The sequence below is a fragment of the Paroedura picta genome, chromosome 10, assembly GCF_049243985.1.
Source record: "Paroedura picta isolate Pp20150507F chromosome 10, Ppicta_v3.0, whole genome shotgun sequence".
Lineage (NCBI taxonomy): Eukaryota > Metazoa > Chordata > Lepidosauria > Squamata > Gekkonidae > Paroedura > Paroedura picta.
In genome coordinates, this window is record NC_135378.1 from 60,235,414 (window position 1) to 60,256,205 (window position 20,792).

Below are 20,792 nucleotides of genomic sequence, written 5' to 3' on the forward strand. Positions count from 1 at the left end.
AAGAAAAAAAAAATGGTGATCGCTTCACTGGAAGATCAAAGGAGAGAGCCAGGGGGAGGGACTTTGCAGAAACCGCAACAACGGTAACGCACAGAACTTTCCCGTTAGTGTTGCAGATTGGTTGCAAGAGTGGAGCGCTTTCTGGAGGGTGAATCCACTTTTTGGGATTTCCCTGAAAGCGCTACAACGAAGCGCTTTTTGCGAATTGGTTTCAGGAGTGTTGCAGATTGTCAACGACGTTGTGCGTAACAGCAAATCAGTAGCGATTTCAATTTGCAACCATTGTGCAATTTTGAACGAGTGTGGAATGGCCCTTAGTCTTAGTCAGATGTCTTAGTCTGACGAAGAGTGCTTGCACTTGAAAGCTCACACTTTGAATAAATCTTTGTTGGTCTTAAAGGTGCTACTGGACTCTGATTTTGTTGTGTTACTTCAGACCAACACGGCTACTTATTTGATACAATCACTTCTGTTGCTCTTAATTTACAGTCATTTTCCGGCCAGAAAATAATAGACATTGTACATCATATTACATTATGGATAATTTTTATTCCATTCTCTTCATCAAAGTTACAACAAAGTTACAGACAATAATTATACATCAACATGTTTTTAAAACAAAACCTTATTATCAACCAAAACTTTTGCAAACAACTATTGCTAGCTGGCATTAGAGTACACTAAAAGCCTTCCAAATATCCATAACCAAGATACCACTGCAGGAAAAGTCCTGCCTCGTGTGACCATCTATCCTATTTCAGATAATACATGCACACAAAATAAGGCTATAGATGATGATCAAAGTAATCAAGCAGGTTCATAAAGGGATTAGGAATGACCATGAACCTGCACATGACAAATTTTAGGCCTGTTCATGGTTTGTGAACTGAAATTTGTGGCAGGTCAACTGGCACAAACTTCATGAACTGTCTAACAGTGAATGGATACATTTCCAGACAGCCTGCACTCAATTCAAAGTAATGGGGGTTGGCTTGGAAAGCATACAGAGAAGTATCTGGGGAAAGTGCGACTTTGATATCTGTCTTGCACAAGATCTGTTCTATGCACTCCTGGAACTGCACCTGTCATTGCAGCAGAAAGCACCTTCTTTGGGGGGCTGTAACCCGTAAATCCAATCCTCACCTATCTTGAAGGGCAGGTAGAAAGTCAGCTGGAGATCCCTTGTGAGTTTGGTGTGTCTAGCACATTGGGAGGGGTTGGGGTTATTCTACTGCATCATGAACCAAACTGGTTTGGAGGCTAAAAGTTCATTATAGTTTGTGGTTTGAGAACTGGGTTTGCCATAAACCACATCAAACAATATGATTTCGGTTCATTCTCATTCCTAATAGGAATAGGTGCCGAAGCTAATGAGAATAGGTACCTCCAGTAAGAATAGGTGCTTTATGGTAATGAAGCCTCTCCCAAAAATAGTCCAGTAATTTCAGTAGGCTACTTCTGTCATAAAGAGCTCAAAGGACAATAACTTGGAGAAATACTATGAACAGTGGACACCTTTCTGGAACTACATGATGAAAATTTTTCCGGACTCTGCAAAATTTTACAAAACAAAGTGAAGCAGCAAATAACTCCAATTAATTTTTCTTAGCACAGGAGGAGGGATTATTTGTCCAGGAGGATGAACTGGGTGGGAAGTCAAATTTTAGGTCGTGATTGTGATGTTATTTTTGTGTTTTATGGGGGGTTTTTTGTTCTGTGGTGATATTGTTATTTGTAGATGTTTATAAGCATAATAAAATGTAAAAAAAATAAAAAATAAGGAGCTCAAAGTTTTCAAGTGTGATGAATTTATCACTGGGAGATTAAATAATTATTGCTTATTAATTTGTTCACATAGTTATACAGCGCAATACTGCTCATCATGTTATTTTGTAACAGTGTTATCCTTTTATTAGATCATTTATTTTTATTAGAAGGCATTAAATGACTCTTCCAGTGTTCAATGTAGCTTAAATATTTTGTAACGCATGCCAAGTAGGGGTTGGATCCAGTGAGTTTTTCCACTTTATCTTGCTAGAGCCCTCATTCCATGTGTCTTTTGGACATGCGGGTACCATGATCCCCCATATAGCCTTTCTGGGTAGCAAAAAGAGATCCCTTCTGTCATTTCCGCCTACAGAAAAAATGGTTAGATAAAACCTTATTGGTCTTAGAATTGTATCTTATGGACAGAATCATGTTAAAGATCCTTCGTAAAAATCATAACCTACAAGCAGAAACACAAGCATACAACTTTTCTTGACATAGATAAAGGAAGCTGAGACTCTGGGTAGTGTTGCTGATTCCATCCTTCCTCTTCATCCTTTAAAATCTTCTAACATTATTATATAAGAATTCAGTAGTGACATTAGTGGCTGCTTATAGTAATTAAGTAATCAATACGATCTCTTGTACGACCATCAGTCAAGCTTCATCCCACTCATTCTACTCTATGTAAATCTCATATAACAGTGTGTGTCCCCATTGATGTGCAAGGTCAAAAAGCAGATTGCTTATTTTACCCTTTTTTCCAAGTGGTTGTGAGTTTCCTGCATTGTTTCTTGCATTGTGTGTGGGTTTGACTAGATGACCCTGGAGGTCCCTTCCCACTTTATGATTCTATGATTTTAAGTAGCCCCATCTATAACAGATGGACCAGTAAGAGGGCAGTTCAATGGTACTGAACGCTTGAGAAGTATGCTTTCAGAAAAGAGCCTTGTGTTTCTAAATCCTGTTTTGTATCTTTTTAATGGCAGCTGCATTGCTTAAAAAGCTATGCTTCACCTGGAATATGTCATAAATCCATATACCATAGAGAACTCCACATCCGAGTGATATAGGAAGGATGACTTGATTTGAGAATCTAGCAGTTCTACTGCAGACCAATACAGCTGCCCTCTGTAACTATTGTCAGACCAAGGGGATTTCTGTAAGATAGTTCCTTAGTGCAAAGGAATAGCTTGTTCTTACTCTAGCATCTTGTACCAGTTGCCTGCACTGCATTGCAGGTAGAATACAAAATGATTTAGGCCTGAAATCAATGGGAGTTGCAGGTAGTCAGCCACCAGGCTTGGCTCTTGGATTATTAATCACTGTTTCCCCCTTTTCTCCCCCAAAGAGATGCCCATGAGCTGATATGGGATTAGCACCTGCTGAAGGAAATACAGATGTGGTGCTTTGGATCTGGATCTGGAGCACCAGGGAAGAAACAGTGAGGCAAAGCTGAGCTGTTGGAAGCAGCAGCTCTATGCAGCTGACTGTTTTCCCAAAGGTGTTGCTGCAGTGACCACCATTAGCAGTCACATCTATAATTGGCATTTTGTGAACACAATATTTTTGTAATCCTTTCAATGCTCAGTTTTAACAATAGTATCTTTTTCTAACTAGTAATTGTGCTCAGCAGGCCCACATTCTGTTCTTGCCTTAACAGCATGTCATTTGCAGGCAGCGTCCTCAATGTTTTCAGAATGAAGATACAGAAAAGCCAGCGTCTCGGTAGTTAAAAGGCAGTGGAAGACATTGTTCATTACGTCTTGCATTTATCCATTGTATGCAGCTTGCAGGGAGACATTTCTGTTGGGGCTATGCAACAAGGCTTTTTGTCACTAATGACAGTGAGAAAAGGTGTCCTTAGCAGACCAGAATCTGTACAATATAAATAAGAACGGTAAGGGGGTGGTGGGAGGAGTTGGGCCTCACCATTTACTGGGCAATCAAGTCACCTGTATTGCTCCTGGCTATGTCCTCCTCTGGTCTGATTGGCCATCCACCCAGCAGCCGCCCAATCAGCGTGCATGACCTGCCCCATACCATCTCACAGTTCTTTAACCTCACAGTTCTTTAAATTTGTCAGATTCCATCACCCAGTGAGTTAGTTAACTCCTCCCCCCTTTCAGGCCTGCTGTGAAGGAAACCTCTAACAGGCCGACTGAGGCAAGGGAGGCATTTCCAAGAGCAACACAGAGGAGTCTGTGGGCATACTTTCTTTATCAGTCTAGTTTCCTTTTACCAGTGACCAGTACTAGCATAACTGTGCTCTCCATTGAGTTGGATCACACGATATGGCCAAAGTGAGCTGGAGTTTTGTGATTTTGCCTTCCAGTCAGGCTTTATGTGCTCAAGAATTTCCTTGCTTGTGACTTTTGCTGTCCATGGAATCCGTAGAAGCCTTCTCCAGCACCAGAGTTCAAACAAATCAACTCGCCTCCTGTCCGATTTCTTCACTGTCCAACTTTCATAGCCATAAGTGGAAATATGATAGATATGGCCATCAGCTGGTTAATGGGTAATGCTGTTATCTCCTTCAACAGTCCCTTACCAATCCCATCCTGCTTTGACAGATGAACTCCTTGCCTGAAGCTCCCACTGTGTAGGACCAGAGGACTGCCTGCATTTTTCAGCCTCTTTTTCTGAGGAACAGTGTTTGCTGCAGACACATCTATTCTGCAGGCTGTAAATCAATTTGCCAGCTTCTTCAGTTTCAAATAATATGCCTGCCTGGAGAGCTGAAAATGAGTAGCTCTGCTTACGAAAAACCAAACACTAAACACAACGCCTTGCACTAAACATAACACAAAGTACATACCCAAGCATGTCAGGTTTGATTTTTCTTAGTTGCTAGGGTACCTATCCTGTCTAGACCTTTGGCCTTTAATGCTAGTTACACTATTGCACCACCAAAATCATATTGCTTCTTTCATATTCATCTGTTGTTCCTTGCCTGTAAAGTCCCTTAGCGATTGTCAGTGAACAACATGGTCTGTATGGGATGAAAAGTATCTGGAGGTTCAGAATTGGGATCTTTAGAATGGAGAAATGAAGGGTCAGCAGATCCCTCCACCACCACCTCCTGCAGTTTTCACCACCTGTTCTATGAAGGAACCATATGAATTTCTGCGAAAGAAAACAAAATATTTAGAGTACTGCTTGCCTGAGGAATGGCATCAATTCCCAGATAGGAAGTGCCATCACTTTACTTCTCTCCCTGTTTTCTGAGATCACTCTGTGTTTCTTAAAAGGAGGCATACAGAAATATGTCAGACTAAAATTACTGTGCTTCTGTCCTCCATTGAACATGCTTTCAGGGTACAGTCAACTGAGCATCTGTTATCACTGCAGGTGTTTGCTATGTGCGAATAAATGCCAAGCTGGTGGGAGAAAGGACCTGCCTGCAAGCTGATCAGCCAACATAGTTTCACACTTCTCACAGTCTGTCAAATGAGAACCGGATATTCCCCCCCCCCCCCCCCCCGTTTTCAAATTTGAGGTGGTGGTGGCAGTGTTAAAATAAATCAACCACTTAGTTTGCAACAAGATTGTGGGGAAAAAAATGCTTGGCTTTACTGAACCCACCATAGCCTTGGACATCCAAAGTGTCATCTTTTTATATTTCATTTGTTGGAACTTACCCAGATTGTTGAATTTGTGTGATATTATGTGAAAATCTCTAGTGCAGAAAGGTCTGTTAATATTTGGCTCATGTATTTAGTGAGCAACTCGTTGTTCTATAGAGTGTATTTAAGGAATAGTAACTATGACTCTAAAAAGGTGTCTATGGATATTCTAAGTATTGGGATATTTGATTAATATAGCAGAGTTTGCCCAGTCGTACAAATCTTTAAACCGCCCGCGGCACCGCGGACTAAATAAAGCTGTAAGGGCTGGTGGGGAGGAGTTAGGGCGGGCTCTGTCCGGGATAAAAGCGGCTCCTGATTCGCTCCTCCGAGTTCCACTCCAGGGCCAAGTGTCCAATTTGCACGCCTCCCTATTGGACACTTGGCCCGTCTCCCTGACGTCGCGCCTCCTACTCTGCAGTCCTCCCGAACAGCCATCCTCGCCGGATGGCTGCCAGGGAGGACGCTCACCCCGCTTCCTGGCTGCAGGACTAACAAAGCAGGAGGCGCGAAGCGCCTCCCGATCCGCCCCCCCTCCGCTTTTGGTCACCCGCCGCCATTACCTGCATCCCCCTGGCCAGCGCGGGTCGCCGCCTCCAAGGAACCGGCGGCGGCGCCAGCAGCTGCCGTGGAGGCAGCGGCGGTAGCAGTGGCACCGCCGCCCGCCAACAAGACGCCTCCCCGCTGCCCCGCACACAGACGGGCGGACACCGTGGCTGCCTGCCTCCGGCCGATGCACCAGTGCCGCCGCCGCCAACGCAGCACACAGGCCTTGCCTGTGGGGGGGCCGTGCGAAACGCTGCCAGCCGCCCCGGGGTCTCATCTGTGCTAGTGCCCGCTGTATTTTAGAGACAGTGGGCTTATATGCTAGTATGCTATAAGTGTGATAAATACATCTTCCAAGGATATTGCAAAAAACAAAAACAAACACGTTATTCAAGTAGATTCAGTTCACATTCAGGTTGCAGTTAAAAGGAGAGAAGCCTAATCTAAAGAATGCTTTCCCTATCACAAATGTCCAGCTTATCTGGACTCAGGTGTGTGGGAGTATGAAGGCATACAGGAGAGACCTGTAGAGACATGTGTCTCCACAGAAGGCTATGTGAGGAAAGAGTGAGATAGTAGGGGTCAGAGGGCAGCTCTCAGGTTAAGACAAAGAGAGGCATCTCATTCAAGTATATAATATCTTTGCACTCTTAGTGTGATGTAGGCCCTGAGTCGCTTGCTGCAACACTCCCTTTTGAGTCTATAAGCCATTGGGGTTTACAGTGTTCAGGTTGTCCTGCAGGCCTTGGCATTTGTCTCTTTGTAGTGGTTTGGTAAGTATGTCCACTGTCATATTCTCAGCTGGATAGTAGTGTAGCTTGAGAACTCCTGGTTCTTGCAGGATCCTTGAGCTTGAGAACTCCTGGTCCTTGCAGGATTCCTAATTCCAATGTGCTTTGTCCTCACACTTTTCCTTTCTGAAAGAGGGCTATACAACTATGATCATTGTCTAGTATTTGAACTGACAATAGGTCCTTAATACCAGAATCCTCCAGTAATATTATAAGCCACTCTAATTATATGCATGCTTTCTAATTGTGGAATATTTTGCAACTGGTGCAAAAGAGCTTAGAGGCATATTGGTTTTTATTGAGATCTTCTTTCATTTTGCAAAAAAGAGAAACTAGTTTTGTTAAATGCATCATTTAAAACTTTTAAAGCTTTCCCTGTCAATTTTTCTCCCTGTGATCCAAGACTAGTGAAAATCTCATATCAATAGACTTGCCCTGCTTAAAAAAAACCCAAAAACTTAAATGATGGAAAAAGGTGGGATGATAGCAGAAAGTGCAGAGTGGGAAGAACAACCTCAATGTGGATAGTAGAGTCCTTGCCCATGAAAGTTGGGTTGTGTTTATCTAGGTCTAAATCAAGGCACAGGTTTTCTCTTCCCCGACAAGTGTTACCTTAGCTTGGCAAAGCAAAGAACATTATTGCCAGTCACTGCTATTATGAATTAGTTTTGTTGTAATGCATTACCATAAGAAGAGCCTTGCTGGATCAGAGGAGTGAGGCATCTAGACCAGCATCTGGATTCTCACAGTAGTCAATGAGCTGCCCTTGAGGGCTAACACACCTGACATACAGTTGTCTTATGTTGCCTCCTAGCACTGGTACTCAGAGGTTAACTGTTTTTAAATGTGGACATGGAAGATCTTTTTAGTCATCATGGCTAGTAGTAGCCATTGACAGACCTATACTCTGAAATCTGCCTAATGCTTATGACTATCACAGTGATTACTGTCAATGAATTCTAAAGCTTAATTACTTATTGAGTAAAGAAGTGCTTCCTGTTGTCCATTCTGAATCTGTCATCCATGACAGACAAAAGGAAGTACTTCTTTATTGAATGAGTATTTAGGTTAATTAAAGATGATTAGTCCTCAGTAACAAATAGAATTTGTTAGGAAGACATGCTATTAGAATCCCTTAAACTTCTGTAAACAAACATTCTAAATTGCAGGTATTTCACAAAGTTACTTGCTTTTTCCTTATCCATGTCTCTTCCTTAGTTCTTGAGGGCACACAACATTGTATAAGCAAAATAATATGTGTCAACAAGCAATGCCATCATTACTATAAAACTATCTAACCTCACTTGTTTTGGGGAACAAAATATTGCACTGCTATCCTGAATAAAGGGGGTGGGCCAAGCTTCGTCTGGGAAAGCACCTGTTGAACAGGTAAAGTCTAGCAGCTAGTGCTGGCGGTATACAGCAAGCACCTGGTCTGTGGCTTGGTAATGAATATGCAACAGAGTGAAACATTACAGCCAGGTTTCTGAAAACAAGTAAATATAAATTCTTTATCAGAGAAAACAAATCATCATGAGAATGAATGCCAATTTAGCAGCTCCACAATGAACGGCTGACTGTTACGACAGCACTCAAGGTATTATAGTGAGTAAGAACATTTTCAGAACGGTTAAGTCTTCTCTGGGCTCGGCAAGTAAAGTTGCTTCTCATCAGTGGCTTTTATTCAGATGGGCCGGATGGAATATCAAGATTAAGAAAGTCCTTAAATTTATCATATAGGACCAGCACCAGGGCACCACCTGTTCCACGAAGAACGTTTGAGAAGGCTCCCCGAAAGAAGGCTTGAATCCCTTCCTGCTGGTTTATCTTAATAAAGCAGTCGATGGTTCCTTTGTACTGACGCTCAGATTCGCCACTCTGCATTCAAAGAGATTTAGACACCACAACATTAATAGGCTATATACCCACTCAACTCACAGCAAGGATTTTATAGCACTGAACTTTACAAAAAAGTCTAAGAAAGAACACCTTTCTGTTTCCCATTTCAGTAAAAGAACCTTACTGAATAAATACTTCCCTGATGCCCATCTTTGCAGCTAAATTTAGCAAGTTTATGATCTTCTTGTGATGTTTCATTTAAACTTCAGAGTTAAATGAGGTCACTTCTGTCCTCGGGGTGTTTTGAAGCTTGCTGAGACTTGGATAAAGTCTGCAGTATGTTCTTGGAACATTGTTCTTCAGCAGATCTTCATACCATGATAGAGGTTTTCAGTGTAGGTTGAAACTTGGGATTTTTTAAAAAAGGTTTTCCAAAAGTTGGGGCTAGCATTTTCTTAATATTTATGGATTTTTAAAGGGTTTGCACCAAAGGTCACACGGAGGAGGGTTTACAATTTCAGTAAATATAACTTGGAGAGGATATTTGGGATATTCTAAAAACCAGGGATAGTGGTTGGATCTAATAGTAGATTTCCACTAACAGGAGCAGGATTTTTTGTTTTGCTTTGAGGGTTTTTGTGTGTGCCGAATCCCTCCTTCCACTGCAGATGTACCCCTTATGTTCCTGGGGATCCTCCATGAGCCACAGTTCACTAAGCTCCTTGGGGAGATGGGGAGACAAGGAAGTGCCATTCTGCTGATAGAAATCTTTCCACATGATCCATTTTGAACATATTTGCATTCCCAAAATGGATCAGCACTACCAAACACAAAACTCAAACATTTGTTTAAAAGGTTCAGAAAGAAAGAAACTTGATAATACAATAGCAATATATGCTGCAGTGGTTCATGAGCTGGCCATCTTTCGCTTTGAAACCAGCACCAGTGAACCCATTAAACCTTTCTGGAAATTAATGCCAATCTTGTCACTATGACATCCTGTGTGTTGTAGTTGTTAGTGTTGGATTAAAACTGGTAAGACCCTATTCTGTCATGAAACTCATTTGGTGACTTGGGTTACTAACCTCTAGGTGCCGCCTTGAGAACTTTCAGAATTAAAGCCGATCTTCGGATGACACCGAGCATCTCCCTTGGAGAAAATGGTTGCTTTGGAGGGTAAACTCTATGGCATTATGTTCCATTGAGGTCTTCCCCTTCCCCTGTCCCCATCCTCACCTGGCTCTACTCCCAAATCTCCAGGAATTTTCCTACCTGGAGTTATCAACCTTACCTGAGCCAGTCACTCTTCCTTAGCCTAACCAATTTCAAAGGGTTGCTGTGGAAATTAAAATGGAAGGGTAAAATGTACACGGAGCTTCTTGGAAGGTGTCCGAAGGAGTTGATCCATGGAAATTTCTCCACTGAGTGCAGTAACTTTAAGCTAGGGCCCTCTCCATCACAAATAAGCTACATAAATCTGTGTGTGTGTAAATTACCAACAAGTTGCAGCGGACTTATGGCAATCTCTGTAAGGCGCTTTCAAGGCAAGTGAGAAGTAACTGTTGTTTGCCTTTGCCTTCCTCTGCAGAGTCTTCCTTTGTGGTCTCCTTTCGAGTACCAACTGTGCTTAGCTTCCAAAGTCTGACAAGAGTGGGCTGTATCATACTGCCTTCCCTCCCATGAATTTTTAAAATCAGAATTTGTCAGTAAACCGCATTATTTTATAGGAATGGCATTCTTCAAGCTAGAATAATATAAGCAAAATATTCTGAGAAAGCAATAAGGTAAAGGTAAAGGTATCCCCTGTGCAAGCACCGAGTCATGTCTGACCCTTGGGGTGACGCCCTCTAGCGTTTTCTTGGCAGACTCAATACGGGGTGGTTTGCCAGTGCCTTCCCCAGTCATTACCGTTTACCCCCCAGCAAGCTGGGTACTCATTTTACCGACCTCGGAAGGATGGAAGGCTGAGTCAACCTTGAGCCGGCTGCTGGGATTGAACTCCCAGCCTCATGGGCAAAGCTGTCAGACGGCTGCCTTACCACTCTGCGCCACAAGAGGCTCTGAAAGCAATAGATATGGATAAAATGCATGGAAAGTCACAAACTGTTGTGGCCCGGTTTTGGGTGGGCACTTCTGCTGAAGGTTCACATGCAGGCTGATAAACATCATTAACTATTTGGTTGGATCCAAAATAAGATTTTTGCTGATGGAAGAGGAAGACAATTGTCCATGACTCTCCACCTCCCCTCCCCCAGCAAACACGTATCTGTGCCCTCATGCTATTCCTGTGGAGCCCTACTGGAGCAGCATTTGAGTAGCATCTGCTGATGGAAATCCTTCAGTAAGCAGGAATTTTAGGCAGGCCAATGTTTGTTCATTTGGGGGAAAGAATTTGAGACAGATAAATGACAGGCCCAGAAGGATCAAAACACAACCACAATATTAGCTCTGATGACAATCATATAAAACAAATCTCACTAAGTATGTTGTATACCTGCATCATCATGCGTCTTCTGACAGTGTCAAAGGGGTATGACAGTACCCCAGAACATACGGTCACAGTCTGAGCAATTGCAAAAGACACAATGAATGGAGTCTCCTTTGGATTTGGCAATAAACCCTAATTGAAAAGGAGAGGAATAAGAAATCATGTGAGACTAAAAACTAGTGGTTTCAAACTGTCATATTGCCACTGGAAAGACAATTTTGGATTATTTTGTACTTCATATAAACAACATAATTAAATTTGTTTTTCCCTTTTACTTGTACACTTGTGACAGGCAAACAAAAAAACCCACAATATTTTAAGCAATTACTATTACCATTCAGAGCCAATGTAGTCTAGTTGTTGGTGTCTCACCAGGTCAAAGTGGCAAATGGTTCTTTTATTAGGATTTGAAAGCAATAAGCACATTGGTGTAGAGGTAGACGAGTTGTAATTTATTTGTTATAATTAGCAGGCAATTGCAACACAGATCTTCACCGTTACATCAATCAGCGTCAAATCCAATCTCACCCTTTCATACTCACCCAATAAGCAGTTTCTAATTTCTAATCAGCCATTGGGAGCTCTGTGTAGGTCGGGCCCAGACGCTGCACATTCCTGGCCAGGGGTCACAATTTCTGCTGCTGACCAGGCTCCCAATGACTGATTAGAAATTAGAAACAGCTTATTGGGTGAGTATTAGAGGGTGGGATTGGATTTGATGTGTTTCCTCCATTGAAGAGAATTGCTGAGAGCAAGGAATCTGCAAGGAATCTATATGCAATGGAATTCTGTTTTAGAAATTACTGGATTAGGGTGTATACATTTATAGCAGCACTTGTCAATAAAATCTATTTTCCCTAAACCACTGAGGAGCTTCAGAAGATCTGTGAAATACACCTCACAATTCGTGAAATAGGATAAATGATGCCAGAAATGACAGAGCAGTTCTGAAAGTGAATGAAAAAAAAATACTTCACTGCACAATAAATGTGGCATATCAATAATCAACAAAGGTGTTTTGTAAGACTGTGGTTTTTGACAGAGAAACTTACTTTTATGGTATCATAACATCCAAAATAGGATGCCCGGTACACAATTATTCCTTGCACTGAAACACCAAATCCTTGGTATAGACCACGAGGCCCATCTGACTTTACAATTTTTACAAGACAGTCACCAAGGCCTTTGAACTGTCGTTCCTCAGGACCTAACAAAAAAAAAGATCAGGTTGATTCAGGGCAATAGGGAAGCACTGTGATTTGTGATAAGCTGCAAAACAACAAACAGACCTTAAACAAGGGAACCATCCCTGCTCATCCAATCATGGACAAATATCAGGAAGATGTAGGGACCCTTCTACAGCTGCTTTTTTTTTGTTCAGTAATGTTAAAAAAAGCTGAGGAAAAATTAACTTTATATGCATAGCAGATTAGACAAATCCAGTTTTAAAACATTTATGGAAAGCTCAGCTGTAGAGACATTCCTAACATGTTTACTATGGAATTCACAGTGAGATATGCCTCTAGAAACAATGTTCCCCCATCTCAGAACTTTTGCCTTTTCAGAATCTTACAAAATTGTCATACCTGAACTGAAGTTTAGCACTAAGGCCCACTGACCTAAGTTTTCCCAGTCAAATCTGTGGGGAACATAATATCTGTGAATGCTGCAATGATGAATTTATGCAAATTAAGTTCATAAAGAAGAGAGGAATAAGAAATGGGCTCTTGTATAGAACATACATATAATTCCAGTTGCCGTTCTACCTCCCATTAGCAATTGCTGCTGATTCTACCCTTTCACTGTTGACTATTACTTTGCCCTATCCCATTGCTCCCCAAGGAACTGCTGACCTACAGAAGCACAATTTGGGGGGCAGAGAAGGCCCTAGTTGTGGACGTTGCCTTCCTGCTCATGCTGCTTAGGATCCAAACTGGAGTGTTTGGTAGGTGCACTTCTCCCACCAGAAAGGATACAATATTGACTTTGTCCCCTTCCCAACACATAGACAACTACCTACCTGTGCATTCCTTTAAATATGAAGCTATAGTGCCTACCTTTTCCAATATCTGCACCTAATCGAGTTCGTGCAAAATCTAATGGATAAACCACGCACAAAGAAGTTGCTCCAGCTGCCCCACCGGAAGCCAAGTTTAAAAGAAACCACTTCCCAAACTGAAACAGAAAAATAGGGCTTAGTTCAAAATTAAGCAAAATAAACGTAGGGCCTGAGGTTCCCATCTTGAGCTAAAGATTCATAACAACATGCTTAATCTTCTTCCCCCACCCAATTTATTTATTGCTTGTTTTTTAAATAATAGCTTCTATTTTAGAACAGAAAAAATTCTGGTTGAAGAAATCATTTTAAACTGTTTTAATTATGGCTTTATTGTATTGTTGCAAACTGTCCTGGGCCTGCTTGCAGAGAGGGATGATGTGAAAATCATCAAATTATAAATAAATAAAGAGTTCTTCTATATCATGAATTCCACAAGCTATTTAAAGATGCATTTCATATTATCTAGGGTAGGAAACGGCTTAGATGAATTTACATAAAATGTGCCAGAAAGATAAGGCAATAAATCCAATTGCAAAATATTTTTTTAAATGCCAATCAAAAAGAGAACATAAAAACGAAATGGCATTACTAGATGTTATGTGTTTTAGAAAATATCACATTTCTGACAATCTAGAAGGCACGAGCAGGAAATAGCACTAAAATGTAAATTAGGAAAAGGACACTATAGCTACCAGTGATATTATCCAAATAAAATTATGCAGTTGTTAATAAAAACATCCAAGCCAGCCCATTGTCCGGCTAGTTTGTCTAGCTCAGTATTGTCTATTCTGGCGGTCAGTGGCTCTCTGCAGTTCCGCACAGAATGAAACCTTTCCCAACATCCGGGAATGTGTAGCTGAGTCCAACAATCTCTCCCTGCCATTTTTACTTACCAGCACACCAGCATCTTCACAGGACAACACTGACTCATTTGGGCACCTGGGGCAAAATGGTTGCCACCCCTGCCCTAGGCTCATGCAAAGTTTTTGGAAAAAATGCTGGCTTCAAACATTTACAGATGGAAAAGCAATTAATTGGTAACAAGCTGGCTGTATTACCAGAAAATAGCTTGTCAACTATCTACAGCCCACGTAGACCTTGTGTATCCCATACAACTAGTCTGGACAGCTAACTGCATCACAGAAATCCTGAAGGTAGTTCACTTCAGTTAATAAAAGGATCCATATTTTATCTCTCTATTTTGGTTTAAATTTCTGTGTATTTGTAAAAACTCCAGGGGCGATAGATCTTAGCATACTTGGTTAAAATTAAACTACTTTTCCAGATGCTTTTATCTTTATGCTTACTGAAATGCACTAATAAGATACATTAATAATTCCATTTTGATCACTTTGCATGATCAGAGCAAGCAAAAAGTTGGGAAGGGTTGAATGTGAAGATTCCCCCACACACACCAAATTAAATGTCAGAACACATTTACCTGTTTATCTTTATCTACACCAGCCATGAAAATCTGCTTGTATTTGTCCTTAAAAGCAAAGTTTAGGGCCTGCGTAGGGAAATATCGGATAACATTGGCAAGATTGCCACGCCAGAAGCTGAGAAATCCTACAGAGATTAAAAATGTACAGTTTATGTTCTCTTAAATGCTGTATATTTCAAGGCAACATGGTTATTATTTCGAATGTCTGAAGAATAGACTGCTCCCTAATTCGTTTCCTGACAGCTGACCTCAGAAGTATATATTATTTCAGGTATTAACCATCATTATGCATTATGAAACCTCAGATCCCGTAGATCAGGGGTAGTCAAACTGCGGCCCTCCAGATGTCCATGGACTACAATTCCCATGAGCCCCTGAGAATTGTAGTCCATGGACATCTGGAGGGCCGCAGTTTGACTACCCCTGCCATAGATCATAAGTGCAATGGTAGCAAAGTTAAACTAACCCTTTTAGGAAAGAGTATAATTTGGGTTGCTTGTGAAAACATCTTTCTTTTGTAACTATAGGACAAACTAGACATCAGCACTTTTCCTGATGGCTCCAAAACGTTTTATGTGTTAATATACTAGGGATGCCTGCCTCCAGGTGGAAACTGGGGACCTCCTGGAATTACAGCTCCAGACTACAGAGAATCAGTTCCCCTGGAGAAACTGGATGCTTTGGAGGGTGGTCTCTATGGCAACATACCTGTCCTCCCCAGGCTCTATCCTCAAATCTCCAGAAGTTTCCAAATGTGAAACTGGCATCCCTAGCCCCCAAGCCCCCCACTGGTTAATACCAATCATAGTAGCTTGGGGATGGGGGGGAATATAGCAAGTACTCCTATCCAGTGGTGCAGCTATTTGCATTCTCTATGCAAATTTCAGCAGCATTTTGGAAAATATCCATGAAGAGTGAATTGTTGAAGGCTTTCACAGCCAGAGTAAACTGTTTGTTGTGGGTTTTCTAGGCTGTGTGGCTGTAGCCTGGTAGTTTAAGTCCCTGATGTTTCACCAGTAATTGTGGTTAGCATCTTCAGAGATAGGACACAGCAAGATAGGAATCTTTCCATGCTGAAGTCTGAAGTCATGAACAATTGCTGGATATTTTATTTACTTTGCAGGTATGTGTGTGTGTGTAATGCATCATTTTTCTGTCATATCTGGGATTGGAAGCACTTTTCCTGTATTTGTGTGAAGTTTATTAGCAAGTCCATAAGGAAGTATTTTTCTTGTGTCTGAGTGGAGTTCATTAGAAAGTGCATTAGTCTTTCTTGTCTTATCTGATGAAATGTTGCAAGGTGGTTTTACAGTCCTATGTGTTTTTATTCTGGTGTTTTTTTTAGGCCGGGTAGCCAGTTTTTTCCCCAGAGAATTCTTTTTTGTTGAAACTGTATAAGTGTTTGTGAATTTCAATGGCTTCCCTATGTAGTCTAACATAGTAGCTGTTGCTGTTGTCAAGTATTTCTGTATCTTCAAACAGGATTCTGTGTCCAGATTGGCTTAGAACATGTTCAGCTACTGCTGGTTTTTCTGGTTTAGTCTGCAATGCCTTTCATGTTCTTTTATTCTCTGGAATGCTGCATTTCGTAGTCCCAATGTATACTTGTCCACAGCTGCATTGCATGTGGCAGACTCCTATGTGGCTAGTGAAGCAAACTCAGGATTATACCACTAAATGCCAATCTTATATACAGCCACTTATTCAATTTATTTACTGTATCCTATTTATTGTTGACAGAGTTTAAAGGTGCAAACATTAGTACAGCACCAAGTTGCTTAAATGAATAAGATAGCTCTATTTGGAAGAGAAACAGCTTTATACAGAAAGATTTCTAATTGCCTAGTTTCTATGTTGTTCATTCCATCTAATCTGTTCTGGACGCAAGCAGGGAGGGAGAATACTCAAAGGAACAGAAAGTATCCAGTGAGCCAATCAGGACATTGGATGAGAGGATTTGAAAAATTCCAAGAAGTTCCTAATTTAACTATGCTAACTGTAATTATCCTCCAGTGCCCCCTGTAGGGCACTCTATATATTTTGTTCAGTCATGCACACTACAGGCCATGCATATTCCAACATTTATAACCTTTCTCCCTACTGAGGAATTCCACAGTGGCTTACATTGCTCAATTCTTCTCTGTTTTATTCCCACAATAACATTGGAGGGTAGGTTAGGCTGAGAGTGTGTGACTGGCCCCAGGTCACCCAGCAATTTTCCATGGCAGTGTGGGGGATCTGAACCTGGGTTTGCCACTCTAACCACTATATCACACTGGCTCATGGACCAAATACACTTTATGCATCTAGTTTTACATAGTATGCAAACTTTATGCAGCTAGTATGCATTTAAAGAGATCCTGGTGCTGTAAGGACTAGTACAGTGCAGACAACAGGTGACCTGTGATAAATTCCCGATTAGAGACATTCCTTGAAAAAGGGACATCGAATAAACAACAATATGACAGTTCAGATTCAAAGTATTCTTCTCTTCCCACTTTTCTATTTCAGCCTTCTGTGCTCTTGAAAACCTTTCCTAAAGAAACTACTGGGATAACAGGATGGAGGTACTGCCCCCAAAGTGATAAATCTGCTTTTCTTCTGTGGGCAGAAATATCATCTATGAGCAGAAGACTTTGGGGTCCAAGCCAGATGTTACAATTTTATGACTCTTTAGTTTAGGAAAGATATGGCTAAATTATGATAGTTATACTGTAGGACCCCCTCCCCCCTTACAACACATATTCTTTGCCTGTAAACTTTTCCATAATTGGTAATGGCTGGTATAAAGCACATTCTTGAACTGATTCATGGACAGTAAGGAAGCTGCTGTTGGCAAGAAACTCATGCTGATGGGCTGGGTGCTAGTGATGCCTGAGAATGAAATAAATGGTAAAAAGAGATTACTGTGATCCCACTGGGCCATAAAAACGTCAAGGGTCTGCACTTCATGGCTGCCTAAGATAGACCAGCAGAGGGAGCGCTAAGACCTTTTGAATAAGGAGAGGTGGCCTAGGTCTTAGGTTTTAGTAGCCATTAAAAGCACACATGTAGCTCCTCTTTCATCATAATCCTGACATTAGACAAAGCATGATCATGTTAGACATGGTGATGATTGACCTGTTAAGGAGAAGGTAGTAGGGTTAAGGAGAAGGCAGTATAGTAAGTGAAAATTTAGAGAGGATTAATCTGGGGAAGGTTATAGAAGTGAAGGCTATCTGAAGGAACAGCGGGTGTTGAGAAAAGGTTTGAAAGGAGACAAGCTAACCCCCCCCCCAATAGTTCATGGAGTTGCTGTTAATGGCAACATGAGATAATGGGCAAAACTGAACAAAGGGACAACGGGACAAACTGGAGCCCTCACAAATTAAGGTTCCACCACAGGAATATAACAAGAGCTGAAAGGTAGCAGAACAGTAAGGGCTGCCAGCAGCCTGGAGGGGGGAAAAGAAAAGTCTTCTTCCTTTAAAAGAGGCTTAATATTTTGGAACTGGCAGCTAAATCTTCTCTTAGCAGCATGGAGGTAAATATCACCTGGTAAATCACAGCCCATTAGGCCTCTTTTTCTCCAGGCAGTTGCCATCCCTAGCCACAAGACACTGTTGTTTTGACAGACATAGCTACCCCTTTGAACTTCAGCATATGTATCTTTAAATAAATTTCTGTTTAAATATTTTAACTGACTAAATTTCCGAACCATATCTGTTGCCCAAAATACCAAATGTAGTGGTCTTCAGTCAGGAAGTACATATTGTCATGGAAAGTATTCCAGAAGGGGGCCAGATTATGTGCAGGAGGGGTTCATAGTATTGGAATGGCCAAATCAAGTCATTCCTGTAGCACTATGAACTGTTTCTGCTGGTTAGAGATGTTGGTAGGTCAAAACTATCACTGCATTCAGTTTTTAAAATCTATAGCTGGTGCTTTCTGTTCTGCAAAAAAGCAGCACGAATCCATTCCTGTCTACTCAATGGCAAAGCTCACTGAGTTCTATGGTTTTGACTCCCAAATACATAGAAGATTATAGCCTTATTTGCTGATAGGCAGGAAGAAGAAGCAGCTACAGGTAAGAAGTCCATTAAGAAATGACACTGCCTCCTTGAGGAAAAAACACGACACACAGATTAAATCTCTGCTTACTGCAGAATTGACATTTCAGGAAAGTATAATGAAGATAAATAAGATACATGCAATCTGAGAAAGTTACATGTGCAGATTGGAAGAACTGGTGCAGGCAGATGTAGGGCCTGCAATGGCCATAGAAAGGAAGATACCATCTGACTGGAAGTCGAAAAGGGGGACAAATGGAAATTGTCATGTGGGAAATCATGGCAACATGGCAAATGTTAAGGATAGCATTTTTGAAAAGAAGAAAAAGCTGGGAAAATGTGGGATATTGTTTGGGAATGGAAACAGCAAAGCTTTCACAGTGCATTCTTCAATAGATATCTTAGTAAACCCTCACAACCACCCTGCCTAGGAGCCATTATTATATTCCCATATTACAGATGTGGGGCTGGGACCAAAGAGGCTTGCCTATGCCTACCTACTGATTCCTGGAAGTGGATCTAATCTAAGGATCTCCAGACCGTACACCACCATGACTCAAAGGAAGCCTTGCTTTCTGCAGAGACCTACCTTGCTCCCTAGGGATGCGCACAAAGCAGTCTATCATGCCTTTGTATTGCTGGTCCACACGGATCTGCTTGGATGAGGCCTGGACCTGCAGCAGCAGCTTCACACGCTCAATGGGGGCTACTGCGGTCTTGGACAGGGCAGCTGCCACGCCCCCTGCCATGAGGTCCTTTCCAAAAGAGATAGGGTCAAAAAACTTCGTTCCCTCTGCAGCGGCCTGCATGTTGTGAATTGGGTAATCACACAGCCTTCAGTGGAACTGGAACCTCCAAGCAGCATCACCTAGCACCCTGCAACACTTCTAACTGCCACTGCTCAGATGGAACTGGTGATCTCCCCCCTCCCCTCACAAGGAAGCAGCATGCCTTCTCAGACCACATGACCTTGACAGGCCCAATCACAGATGCTTCCCTGAGCATGGCTTTTCAAAAAAAATTCTAGGACCTCTAGAGGTGGAGGGAAAAGTGGTGAAGAAGCCATGAGTAATTAAGGCCCAGAAAGGAACAACTGCAAACTGGAGTGAGATCTCCCTGGACTTAGAACAGTGATAGGCACTAGAGAGCACAGCTGCTATAATAAGCCCCTCACACAAAGAGAACAGGTGCACTGCATTTCTCTGACTGCCACATCTCCTGGAGAAATGCAACTTAGATGGTGTATTACAGAAGAATATAGATTTATGCCTCAGTAAGAAAGCTTTTCAGGGCTGTCTTTAAGGGAACTTGATTTCCTAGGGCCTGGGGCAATTACCAGGAGAGGGAAGAAAAACACTAAAAGCTCATGCTTCTAAAGTCTGAAGGCAGATTCACATGGCCTAAAATTTTGATCCTCAAGAACAATAGTGAATTACATAGTTTTAAACATGTAAAGCCATTTTGATTCACTAAAAACAATGATTCAGTTGTAAGACGAGCTGGATTTTCAGAAATGATTAATGCAATACCTAGGTGCTAAAATGACTGCAAAATATAGTAACAATTCCTGCAAATCGGATGGCAAAAGAACCTCGAAAAACAGTATGCTTCCAGTTAATGTGTATGTACATCTGCATGTGTATATATTATTTGCAAAACAAATTAAAGGGCTGCTGTTGAACTTATTTGCCCTCTTTTTCTGATACAGCCAGCAAAAGGCTTTGCATTACAGTTAAAGATGAAAAGATGTGTGTGTGTGTGTGTGGGGGGGAGGAATACAGTTTTATATCCTTCTTGCTCTACCAACACAAATGATTACAGAAACAGAACTGAACTGGGTGATCTGATGAAGTATGGTCTTTTTGCTCCTTTGCTCACTGCAAGGCATCAAGATATTAAAATGTTCACAAACAGGATTCTTGCTGATTCTTGCAATGTGTTCAGTCTCATATTCCAAGTTTAGCACTAATAGCAGGATAGGTGTTCCTCCTAGGGTTCTAGCAGGGGATGAGGGGGACTTACTAGGAGAGGGACATCCAGGTGATGTGGCCAGTGATGTGGCTGTAGCACTTCTGTTATCTATAGGAAGAGATGTCATCATGCTATGACATCGTGGCAATACTCTCATGTTTTGACAAAACCTCTATGACTTCTACCATAGAGTTTGTACCCAAACACCAGAG

At 41.6% G+C, this 20,792-nt stretch overlaps 1 protein-coding gene across 1 annotated transcript; it reads right to left on the reverse strand.

The window, feature by feature from the left end:
* Window positions 1–8,213: 8,213 nt before the first annotated feature.
* SLC25A31 (solute carrier family 25 member 31) lies at window positions 8,214–19,520 on the reverse strand. The gene is made up of 6 exons (XM_077301838.1): window positions 19,199–19,520; window positions 14,558–14,685; window positions 13,115–13,232; window positions 12,110–12,264; window positions 11,064–11,189; window positions 8,214–8,608 (listed from the first exon to the last, which is right to left on the reverse strand). Exons 1-6 carry the CDS (start codon window positions 19,416–19,418, stop codon window positions 8,411–8,413), a joined length of 945 nt encoding a protein of 314 aa, XP_077157953.1. The 5' UTR covers window positions 19,419–19,520; the 3' UTR covers window positions 8,214–8,410.
* Window positions 19,521–20,792: the final 1,272 nt, after the last annotated feature.